Source organism: Sarcophilus harrisii, chromosome 1 (genome assembly GCF_902635505.1).
Source record: "Sarcophilus harrisii chromosome 1, mSarHar1.11, whole genome shotgun sequence".
Classification (NCBI taxonomy): Eukaryota; Metazoa; Chordata; class Mammalia; order Dasyuromorphia; family Dasyuridae; genus Sarcophilus; species Sarcophilus harrisii.
The window spans coordinates 128,765,243-128,777,694 of NC_045426.1; the positions used below are offsets into that span (position 1 = coordinate 128,765,243).

At 35.3% G+C, this 12,452-nt stretch overlaps 1 protein-coding gene across 2 annotated transcripts in view; it reads left to right on the forward strand.

The window, feature by feature from the left end:
* WDR70 (WD repeat domain 70) overlaps positions 1-12,452 on the forward strand; it is a 297,258-nt gene that overhangs the window by 266,837 nt on the left and 17,969 nt on the right. For both annotated transcript variants that reach the window (XM_031964247.1, XM_031964252.1), the window contains exons 14-16: positions 6,966-7,066; positions 8,870-8,949; positions 10,799-10,915. In XM_031964247.1, the coding sequence (XP_031820107.1) occupies positions 6,966-7,066; positions 8,870-8,949; positions 10,799-10,915 (298 nt within the window). The remainder of the gene's footprint in view (positions 1-6,965; positions 7,067-8,869; positions 8,950-10,798; positions 10,916-12,452) is intronic.

Genomic DNA, 12,452 nt, shown 5'->3' on the forward strand with positions numbered 1-12,452 from the left:
ACTTCAATTTCTCCCAAGAAGAGTTTGGGCAGTACATCACAAGTGTGGTACAGAAGTATGAAATAATAGTGATTGTCAATTTCAGTTATCTAAAAATCTGCTGAAGCTTTCTATCTGCCCAAAGCAAAGCAGCCTATAATGTTTTAACTGTGCTCAATGATAAGTGCATCCTTCAAAGATGCCATAGGGAAGTTCTGTTCTAGTTCTGATTTTCACTGGCAAAGTAGAACTTTATTCTAGGATAGAAATTATGGGAATCCTTGAGAGAAGTGACTATTTTCTCCTAGAGTTTTGTGATAGAGAAGCAGAAGAGATCTCTTCTGACAAGCACTCTAGATTTTATGAGACTAGATTTCAAAGGGTTCAGTGAAAAGGGGAGGATTTCAGAAAATGATATTCTGCTTGAAAAGTTCAGCTCAGAGGTATAGCAGATGCTCAAGAATCAAATTCAGGTGAGGAGGAAATAATGGGATTTGACCAAAGGAAATGTACAGAATATGGAAGCAAGGCCATATAACAGAAGATGAATTTAGGAGCATGGCAAGATCTTATAAAAAGTGTCAGGAATGCCAGACTTAAAATGATCTGAGGCTCATGAGAGAAGCTAAGGACATTAAAGAAATTTTTTAAAAGCTATATTGGAGGAAAGTTAGGTGACACTGGATATCACTGGAGCACTGGAATCAACAGGACTTGAGTTCAAATATGGCCTCAGATTTGAGGCCACACACTTATTAGCTGTATGACCTTGGGCAAGTTAATTAATCTCAGTTGCCTTCCAAAACAATAATAGTATTTATTGGGAGAAAAACGAGGATCCAAAAAAGGAAAAGAACGGTTATTTGAGATGAGTGGGACAGTGGTAACTAGCAAGAAAGGACTGCCATATATATATATATTTTTTTTTTTTTGCATCTCTCTACTAGGAAAAATTACCTTTAAATTGTAAATGACTGGACAGAAATAACCAACAAGGAATTGATACCCAAAATAAGTAAGGAGATTGTAAGAAAGTACTTCATTGCTTCTTGATGAACTCAAAACTACTTGGCTCAGGTCTAGAAATAACCAGCAAATAGGATTACATTTGCCAGTATCAGTAATATTGAAAGATCTTAGAAAACAGAAAAGGTATCAACTGTAGAAGGGCACTTATTCTTTTAAAAAGTAAAAACAGAATCTACAAACTATGGGCCAATGAATTTTACCTTTATTCCTAGGAAAATTCTAAGATAGATTATTTAAAAGATGGTTGGTGAACCTCTAGAAAGAGAAGTGGTGATTAGTAATAATAGTATTATTATTAATATTTATATCATATAGAGAGTTGTGATAATTAGTAATCACTATTAATAATAAAGAGGAAATATTGCTTCATTAGGAACAGGTCTTGACAGACCTCATTCCTTTTTTGACATTTCAGAACTACATAAGAGACGTCCTGTAGATAATGTTTATTATGCTTATCTAGATTTTAGCAAAGTTTTTGATAAAATATAATATTATTGTAAAGAAGATAGAATGAATTTGACGTTACTATAATTAGATAGATTTGGAACTGGTTGGATGGCTAAGCTCAGATTTAATATTAATGGTTCAGTGTCATTATGGCAAGAGGTCCATAGTGGAATACTTTAGAAAACTGTGCTTGACCCAGTACTATTTAACATTCTTATTTTGATGATAACATCATATTTTGAAAGTGACATAAAGTTGGAAAGGGTAACTCACATACTAGATGATAAATTTATCAAGAAACTAAGAGTTCTTGATAGGCTAGTGTTGGTCTGAATTCAGTAAGTTGAGCCTTTGGGAGTCAATTGTGGGCTTTAAAATTTTAGCTGTCAAGTTTTAAATCCCTACTATTTGTCAGACTGTGTTAGGAGCTAGTGATACAAATACAAAAAATGAAACAGTCCCTGTCTTCAGTTTAGAAATGAGGCAAAGAATGACCTTTTTAACCTAATTAAAAAAAGAAAAAGCCTCCTCTCAGATTGAGAGAGAAGACCCTCAAGATTTCTGGACAAAACAGAAACAATTGTTATTTCCATTAACTCTGAGGCAATCTGGGTCTAAAGACCAAATGGGGCTTGATCTGGGAACTTCTTTTGTGTTGGCCAGTCAATAAGAGCCAGAATGATTTGGGTTTAAGGCGTGGTCCTTAAGAAAGAAATATAGCTCATGAACCCCAAGATATCTTGTGAGGTTTCATTTCTTTGTACTGAGCATCTGTACTAACAGAAAGGGAAAGGAAAAAAAAGAAGGGCGGGAGGGAGGAAAGAAAGACTAGCCAGCTGTGTTGCTTGGTCCAATGGGACAGGCCCTACTCACAGAACCTGTTTTTTGTTCTTTATTCTTGAAGAGGACTGTGAATGACAAAATATAAGCAAAATAGACAATCTGATGGAAGATCTAACAGTTGGGGAGATCAGGAAAGACCTCATACATAAAGAGGCACTTGAGCTTCATCTTAAAGAGTTCAGAGATGCAAAGAAGTGACAGTAAGGAGAGAACACTTCCAGGAAAAGAAATAGTCATTGCAAAAGCCTGGAGATTGGAGATAGAATATTGCATGAGAAAAATCACCAGAAGGCCAGTTGGACTAGGCTCTGGAGAACAGAAAGAAAAGTAATGTGTAATGAGCTAGGCAAGCTGATATGGGGTAAGGTGGTAAAGGGCTTTAAATATTAAACTAAAGGTGTTTATATTGGTTCCTAAAGATAACAAGGAGCCACTAGAGTTTTTGAGTAGAGTTTAGGAGTATTCAGAACTGGACTTTGAGAAAATCACAAGAAGACTTTAAAATAGGACATTTTCCATCATTAATAGGGGTAAAGATTTTGATCTAAAAGCTGGAAAACTGTCCCAAATAATCTGATAGTTTGAAGATATAGACTTTATATCCCTACACAGGATAATGAAAACAAAGCATATTTAAAACCAGATGGGATTTGGTTTATAGTATAGCCTAGCAGCTGGAAAGTGTCAGGAAATGGAGTTTCAACATAGTAATGTGTAAGATATATTATTTTGAAGAATCTTGGGCTTCCTTTCTTTCAGTATATATAGAAAGATAGTAATAGTGTTTAGATGTATGCTATACAGACTTTTATGATATTACACAGGCATTGGTTTCTTTTTTAGTAACACTTGTGAAGTGGGTACAAGTGGGATTTTTTCTTTGTTATTTTAATAGTGCCACCTGCCTATTAGCAAGTTTATAAACTTACTGATTTTTACTTTAAGATTAGGTAGTTTGGGAGATGACAGATTTGCTATCTATCTAGAGGCTAAGTTACCACGTAGACCACTGATTTCATTTTTTTAAATGGCACACTAAAACCCAGTATATAATTTGCCACTATTTGGAGCTACTTTGCTCTTCTGAAAAGTTAATGCAATAAACCTAAAATATTTTGGAATTTAGAGACAGGTTGCTGGTTGTGCTTTTTTATCCCTGCCCTTGTTATTGCCTTATTTTCTTCTCTGCAGGAAAGGAAAATCTTTTTTTGTTTGAAAATTTGTTTAAAATCTTGTAACTCCTGGTAGTTATTTTTCTGATGATCTCCAACTCCAATTTCTTGTGGCTGCTAGAACTGAGTGTTTACTAGCTAGTTTGTGGTTCTGTTGCACTGCCACATTATAATGCTAAAAGAAAATCTGGTTTAGGTTTAAAAGACTAAAACTAAGTTTATGCCAAAATGAAATTTAACTTGGGTAGCTAATGGAAAAGAGAAATGAATTTACATGTTTTATAAGATTGATTAGATCAGTATAAAGAATAAAATACTTTATTAATCAGATGTGAAAATTCAGTAGATTATTGTATACAAACTAATTGCAGAATCTTTTTTTTTTTTTTTAATACTAATGTACTTTCCTCCTCTTTCATCTTAATGTGAAGATTTAGTATGGGATGTTCAAACAAGTATATTACCACATCTTCCAAGGATGTGTTTTCTATCCTTGGATTAAAATGTGTCTTAGACTCTTCCCTAAGTGTATCACTGTAAATATGCTGTTCAGAAAGCCACATTCCCTACCTGCCCACACATATACCCACCAGGGGATGGAAGGACATATTTGTTGATTGATTGGTTGAGTGCACCTTTTTCTGAGGATTTATAGCTTGTCTGTCTTACGGTGGCTTCTTTAGCTTTCTGGGAGGCACGTGTACTGTTGTTAAGTATGGCCAGGGATGCATGTTTGACAAGTTAGCAGTGTGGCAGCTCTACTTGCTCCTAGCCATGCTGTCTCAGGGTTTGTTTGGGTTGGCCGATGTCCAATACCCTGCTATAAGATACATTTCCTTGACAGTACAAAGTGTGGAACCACATTAGCTGCAGAGTTTAGAAAGGTTAGCCATACACATACAGTAAACATTAACAAACTAAAAGGCCCACCCACCTTTGCCCTTGAAATCTGTTTTGTCATTCCATGTTTTGGAATCACTATAGTGTTTGATTAATAACCTCCTTAGAGTAATTGAGTCTTAAGTGTCCTTTCCCTCAGTCAGACCACTCACACACCTCTCTGTTGGCTGCTTTGCTTACTTATTATAGCAATGGTCAGGGTACTGGAGAGATTGTTTATTTCAAGTAGCCTTCATTTGCCTTCTTCTCCAGTGCCAGAAGGACTGTGAATGGTTCCCCCCCACCACACCTCATATGTCTATGTGCTAACTAATTTGTTTGTCTGCCCAGTTGGACTGGAAGGAAAGGTATGTGAATAGGACTAGAGGAATACTTCACCATGGTTGGACTTTTCCAGGAGGCAGTCAAGAATATATGCTTGGCTTGTGTGGACATGCTGCCTTTGGAAGTTGTCTGTTGGCTTAGTTTCTTGGAATTTGTCTATCCTGATATGTGGCCAAATTCTGTAATTTCCTCACTTGAACTCATATTTGAGAACCAGCAAATTTTGATTCTGTTTGCCCAGGCTTCGGTTTATTGAGCAAGAGATTTTCTTCATCCATGAATTAGGTGATTGGACAAAATTATCTTTAAGGTACTTTGGGGCACTAACATTCTGTAATTCTATGAAATTAAATCAACTGCTATGCCAGAGTCCATTTGGTGGGTTGGCAATGATCCTTTTATTTTTTGTTGGTAGGGGTTTCTGAAGGTCCTTACTGGCCCCTCTTTCCTGTTCCATCCCTTTCCTGTTTCATCACTCCCTGTGTCCTGTACTTCTCATTCTCTAGCACCAGAGTGAAAACCAATATTGTGAGAAAAAAATTAAGGAATTATTTGTGCTGTCTCTCACAAATAATGAAATCTTCACTTGAACATTGTTGAAGGTTGTATAAAATGTATTTTGCTATAAATATGTTGGTGGCTCTTGTAACATATGCCATTGGGAAGTTCCTGGTGATCCTGATTATGAAAGATCAGGTCAATGAACTTAGTCATTAATTGCTCTATCAGAGAGGGAAAGATAGTGGTCATATTGGAAGAAGAAACTGGAAAAGGTAACCATAACTAGATTTGGGGAGAACTAATTCCATTCCAAGTTCCATTCCAAAACTTCTCTGTTTATTACTACAACTCTGAAGGATAGATCTAATTTTAATATTCTTTTTTTCCTTCATGTTTCTCTATGTAAAAGTACTTCCTCTTGCTTTACACTTCATATGATAACTACTGTGTCAGAGAGGATTTTGCAGTTCTGGAAAAGTTGGAAGGGAGAGTAAGACCACTGATCTTTTTGATAAATCAGTGCTTTCTCCTTTGCTCCTTTTCTTTGCTCCCTTTGTTTCTACCATCTTTCCCATTACTGTATATCACTTCAAAAAAAAAAAATACAGCTTATAGTTCTTCTGAGCACTTTAGGGAATAGAACTTTTTTTGTAGTTTATTTTTTAAAATTTTATCATAATAACTTTTTATTGACAGAACTCATGCCAGGATAATTTTTTATAACATTATCCCTTGCACTCACTTTTGTTCCGATTTTTCCCCTCCCTCCCTCCACCCCCTCCCCTAGATGGCAAGCAGTCCTATATATGTTAAATATGTCGCAGTATATCCTAGATACAATATATGTGTGCAAAACTGAACAGTTCTCTTGTTGCACAGGGAGAATTGGATTCAGAAGATAGAAATAATCCAGGAAGAAAAACAGAAATGCAACCAGTTTACATTCATTTCCCAGTGTTCTTTCTTTGGGTGTAGCTGCTTCTGTCCATCATTGATCAATTGAAACTGAGTTAGGTCTCTTTGTCAAAGAAATCCACTTTAGAGAATAGAACTTTAGGGACTTTAGAGTTCCTTGGATCCAGAAATGCTGTGAGTTTCCCTCACTGGCAATGAAATTACATGATCATATGATCCAGTTGAATTAAAATGTCTTAAGACTTTTGATTCTGCTATGCACATTTTTTCTGCTTTCATATTATTTTTTTAACCTAGGAGATGAGTGAAATAAAGGTGAATGACTATAAATGGCTAAGATTTTTCTCAAACACATTAGAAAATTCTGATCTCTTAGATCAAAACAATAAATAAATTAAAGAGCTAGGCCTCAATCTGTCATTCAGAGAGACATATTGTGTGTGTAAAAGCATGAAACATTGGGATCCTACTCTGTTTCAGTGGTGCCTCACTGACTTATGTGGGCCCAGCATTCCAAGATGCCAACAGCACATGCCAGTAGAGCTGGGAAAGGCTGGCTTTGTGATTTCAAGGCTGTCAGGAAAGGGGAAAATATGTCAAGAAGGGAACATCTTTTTGATTTTTAAAGAGTATCATACAGACAAGTGATGTACTAAGAACTAAACTTTATGAATATAACTGTGGTTCAGAAGAGAGTAATCTGAAAATTTATCAGTAACAGTCATAAGGAAGAAAAAAGAGAGACTTGTATTTACCTTAATAAACTAGTGGTCATGTGAAATTCTAACTCATATGTTAAAATTTATTAATAAGAAGAAGAGCAAGTTATTTAATGTTCCAATCCTCTTTCAGAGTGTGGTACGCTGTCTGTGGCATCCCAAGTTAAATCAGATCATGGTTGGAACCGGAAATGGATTGGCTAAAGTGTATTATGATCCCAACAAGAGTCAGAGGTATTTTATATAATTATAACTTATTGAAGATGATTTGCAACAACAGGGGATAGATGGGGCTTCTTTTCTCTTTTATGAGGATCTGCCCTTTGGGAAAATGGAACTGGTATGAGTAAGACTGCTATGGTAAGACTAAAGTGTTGAGCTGATAGTACTGGACTTCAGAGAAGGTTTTAGTATTTTCATTGATCCATACAGAATTCAGTGTTTGAAAGTTTTCAGAGGATTTGTAATTCCTTAACTGGAATATTGAGTACAAGGGGGAAAAAAAACCTATTTGCTTTTCCATTCCCTCCTCCCCGCCCCAGTTCACAGTATGCATTGGCATTTAGGAGAGATGAATGCACAAAGCTGGGAAATAAAAATAGAAATAGCTTGTTCTTTCTCCAGGTTACTCATTCAGATGTTTGTAAGGCTGTTCTCTGCCAGCAGATGGAGACAGCACAATTTTATTTATTTCATACATACATACATATATACTCAGAGAGACATACACACATATAAACACACACATATACATACATATAAACATATTCATTCATTTTTATAGACATACACACATATACATACATACATATATATTCATTCATTTTTTCCCAAACATCAGATTCAGAACATAGGTATTCCAAAGATATACCTCTTTATAGCACAATATCTTAATTTTATCCTCAGTTTTTCCTGTTTTCCTTATATATAAAGATCTTTATCTATGTAATTGAATCAATATTTGAAGATCTGTCCAAAGATCATTCTATTTTCTTTTGTAGAGAGAACTCTGATTTCTAATTGTGGGAAGTTGGAGTTGGGGCAATTGATCAGTAAATTCTCATTTTCGAAATAAGCTTCTTAGTAAGCCTATTTTAGCTGGTTTGTCTTCATTTTTTAAAAAGATAAAGCAACTTAGTTTTAATATTGCTCAATTAGTGGATATTTATTATCTATGATTTGGCAGTAGATAGAAGCTGCCAGTCCTTTCCTACAGAGTGCTATATGCTTCCCATATCTAGAAAAACAAACCTACTGTGCTACATGAAACTAGTTGGCATTTTGTTCCTATCAAGGAGACTGAAAGCAAGTGATATAACTGATATAAGAAGCTCATTTCTTTTTTGAAAAATTTATTAATCCTGTTCATTCAGCAAATTTCAAATCCATTCTTTAAAAAAATTTTTTTCCCTTGCTTATATTAAAATAGACATCCAAGCACTCTTTATATGAAAATGTATAGAAGTATGGTGTTCTTTACACAAAGGTAGCCAGTTTAGCTCAGTCTTGGGCAGAAAACAGCCCTTTAGCTCTTTCCAATATTGCCCGTCATACTGAATTCCAGGCAGTTATGTGGGGTATGTTTGAAATGTGGATAGATGCCCTTTAGAATGTAGACCACCCAGATTGTTTTCTTCTAAATCCAAGGGTAAAATTTGAACTCTGTGTTCTTGGGGGTAAAAAGGACAGATACTTGACTTTTTCTACAAGTCTGTCTTTTAAATTTTTCTAAAAACAAAACAAGAACTATAAAGCTTTTAAAAAAAAATATTGGCAAAATTCTGTTCACTTGCCATATTGTCTCACTAATCTCATCACTTGCCAATAGCCACTCATTGGTATGTTTTTGCTTTCCTAAGTGGAATCCCATTATCTTGGAAGTTCTATCTATCCCCCATAGCTTGGCCATTTCTGAAGCTTGGCAAGATGGCACGTACAGGGTCAACTTCTAAATAGAAATATCTGTTCATTTCAATGTGTGCCTTGTTTCTCAGACCAAACAAAATGGCTTTTTCTTTCTTTTGTTTTTCTTCTCAGGGGAGCAAAATTATGTGTAGTTAAAAACAAACGGAAGACTAGACAAGCTGAGACTTTAACCCAGGACTACATCATAACTCGTAAGTGATTGAAATGATTTTTTAATGTTATATCCCTTGTCTGCTTTCCTATGGTGTTGGTTTCATGGTGTTTCAGGGAGGAAAAAGCCTTCAAATCAGGCATATATTGAAAAATTATCTCATTCACATGAAAGGTACTACTAGTCAGTTGTGCAATAGCATACTTACTTAACTTATGTGACTATCAGAGATAGACAGGATTGTTGGATTCTTTATATCACTCTTATCACCCAAAAGAGAAAATTCCAGCCAGTATAAGACTTGTAAGCCTCTGGAAGACCCACAACCTACTGTAAGAACCTTGCAAGAGGGTCTAGATCTATGTGTGTGAAATTAAATTGTGCACTGTAAGATACAGAACCTCAATAAAAACAAGTTGTCTTCACCAAGATTCATCAGATGTCATTCTAATAAGAAACATAATCTAACTAGCCTGACAAAACTTGCCTTTTACAGAGTCATGCTGATTATTTTCCATCAATGGATGCCCTTCAAGTGACTAAAAACAACTGTTGAGAAAGAAAACCGAGTACCTTTTGAAGAGGCTCAGCAAGCCTCTAACTAACCTGGCAAGTGCCTTAGAGTCATGCCCAGGGGGCAGTGTGTGGCCAGTGGTTCTGCCTGGCAGATCGAACATAAAACCAACCTCCTTAGAACTTGGGATCATTAAAGATATCCCATGACATTTTTTGCAAGAGTAGAAGTGTTAAACTCAGTGTCATGACCAAATTCCAGCTCATGTAATTACATGCTGCTTGCTTAAATTCCCCCCTACCCCCACCCCTAAAGTTGTTTGAAGTAGAAAAGCTATTTTTCACTTGCCCTCCTAAAAATACTGTTGTGCACAGAGGCCTGCTCTTGCCACCCTTTTACTCCCCTCCCCCAAGGTAGCTACATTACACTGGTGAGTGATGTGGTCTTGGTTCCTGGGGATGAAAAAGTACTTCCAGATTCTTTGCTATGAATGACTATATAAATTTTAGGCATTTGTTTTTTACTATAAAAAACATTTCTACTCTCTTCAAGCCCCTAACCCTTGGGGGGGAAAAAGTTTTCTTATTGAAAGAAGTCATAGTCTTCATGTGAGTTTTCAAAGGAATTGTACTGATCATTTTGCTTCAAAGACAAGTATAAGTTGCATTTACTCCAAGCCCAAAGTATATCTGTTATCTGACTCTCAATATGTAGAGAGGTGCTACTTTCATTTATTTATTTATTTATTTTCATTTTGTAGAGTCATTTTTATATACCAGCCTGTAGCTCAAATCACCAATTGCTCACACCCAAGTTCAGGCACCCACTGCATTCAGGGCAACCTTTATCCTAGTTTTGTTGGCGTACAGTGTTTCTCTCTTCCGGCCTTATACTGTTGCTCAGTGTTGTCACACTTCTTGGACTTGGTCAAAGTTCAGTGATGTGTGAAGTGATTCCAGTGCTATGAAGCATCTGGGGAAATTTGTAGTGTGGAAGGCATGCTATATACAGTATAACTGTTAGTATCATTCATGTTTGATTTGTGATGGATAATCTTAGGAAGTCTCATGGAAACTGAGTTTTAGCTGCTAACTAAGTTTTATTAGCTTACAAATGGTTTGAGAAGTATATTTTTATAACTGAAGTCTGTGACAAGGATTTAAACATGTTTCCTGTGTTCCATTCCAAGAAAGGTGAATAAATGACTTTAAAAATCTCAAAATTAAATGGGCTAATTGGTTACAGTTAGAATATCTGTTATTATAAATGGAGGCTGTCATTATGTCTTCCATTTCATGTTTCAGTTAGTCATTCTTTAGCTATGTTTTTGAATGAAAGAGTTATTAAAATGAAATTGTTTTAATGTTACTTCCAGCTCATGCACTCCCTATGTTCCGTGAACCACGCCAACGAAGTACAAGGAAACAGTTGGAAAAAGATAGATTAGATCCTCTTAAGTCTCATAAACCTGAACCTCCAGTAGCAGGCCCAGGTAAGTATAATCTGTTGGTTGGTTCGTTAAACAGTAAAGAGAAAATATTGCAAACTTAGATTTTCTGTTCCTCTTAAGATTTCTTCAGATTATTAAGGTATGATAATTTTGACTAAAATTTTCAACATACAAATATCATATGGAATTTTATACAAGTAGGAAGATAACCCAAGTTTTTGTGCTTACAAAATGAGGACAAACTCTTGACTTTGTAATGATAATGATAGGAACTACATCTGTAATTGCATTGGGATAAGAAAGCTCTTTATATCCAATTTAGGTTGGCATCTATTCTGCCGCTTAAAATCTCACACAGTTACATAGACCACAGATGAGTTAAGTAGCTTTCCCAAGGTCATCCAGGTTGTTTATGTCAAAGGCTGTGCCATTGTTTCTAAATTCAAGGCTGGATCCCTATTCATTGTGCCTCTCATATTGACTCTACAAGGATACAAAAGTTCTTAGCATTTTTTGGAAATGCAATTCAGCAAGCATATATTACTTTAGAAATAGAAACAAAATAGTCCCTGCCCTCAAGGAATTTATATTCTATTGGAGGGAAAAGCATGTGCATGGAAACTAAACATGAACTCTATGCAAGATAATTTTCTTGGAAAGGAAACTAATAACCAGAGCGATCAGGACTAACTTCTGGTAAACATTTTAAAAAATAGCAAGCAGATTCTGTGTGAATGAAGGTGTTTTCTACTGTACATTATAATCCTCATAACTTCATACATCTTTTCCCAATTGCTTTTTGCTGTCTTAAGTGTATAGAGCTTTAGAGTTGATCTCTCATCTGACTTTTAGCTTCTGAGTCACCTTCTGAGTAAAATGGTGATTTCTATTTAGGTATCATTAAACCCAACATGAACAAAATTGAATTACTCATTTTTTCTTTTAATCAATGTCTCCAATTAAGCTTCTCTGTTTCATTGATGAATCTTATCTTTATCTTTGATTTCTCCTTTAATTTAATTTCCAGATCATACCTATGATGCCCCTCTAATATCTATCCCTTTTCATTCCCACTACCACTATCCTAGTCTTTGTTCTTAGGCCCTCTCAGTTAAATTACAATACTATGCTAAGTCATTTCATTGCTTTTTACTTCTTACCTTATCAGTTCATCTTGAATTATAACTAGACTAGTCTCATTTTTTGCCAGCTCAAAACTATTAAATGATGCTGTATTTCCATATAAGTACTGAATTTTAAGTAAAAAGATCCTGGTTCAAATTCTGTTTACTAATTGTATGTCCTTGAGCAGCTCACTTAAACTGAGTATCAGTTTCCTTATCTGCTATTTATTGGCATATGATTGAACAAAATGACTCTTAATAATTGGTTTAATTTCTTTCCTCATTGGTAGTGATGAATTTATCACTTTCATTTTTGATACTGATAATTTCATTTTCTTCTTTCCTTTTTTAAAAAATCAAATTAACCAGTGATTTTTCTATTTTATTGTTCCCTCCTTTCTCCCTTCCCAATAAAACTAGCCTCTAGGTTTATTTATTGGTTCTATGTTGTTGGT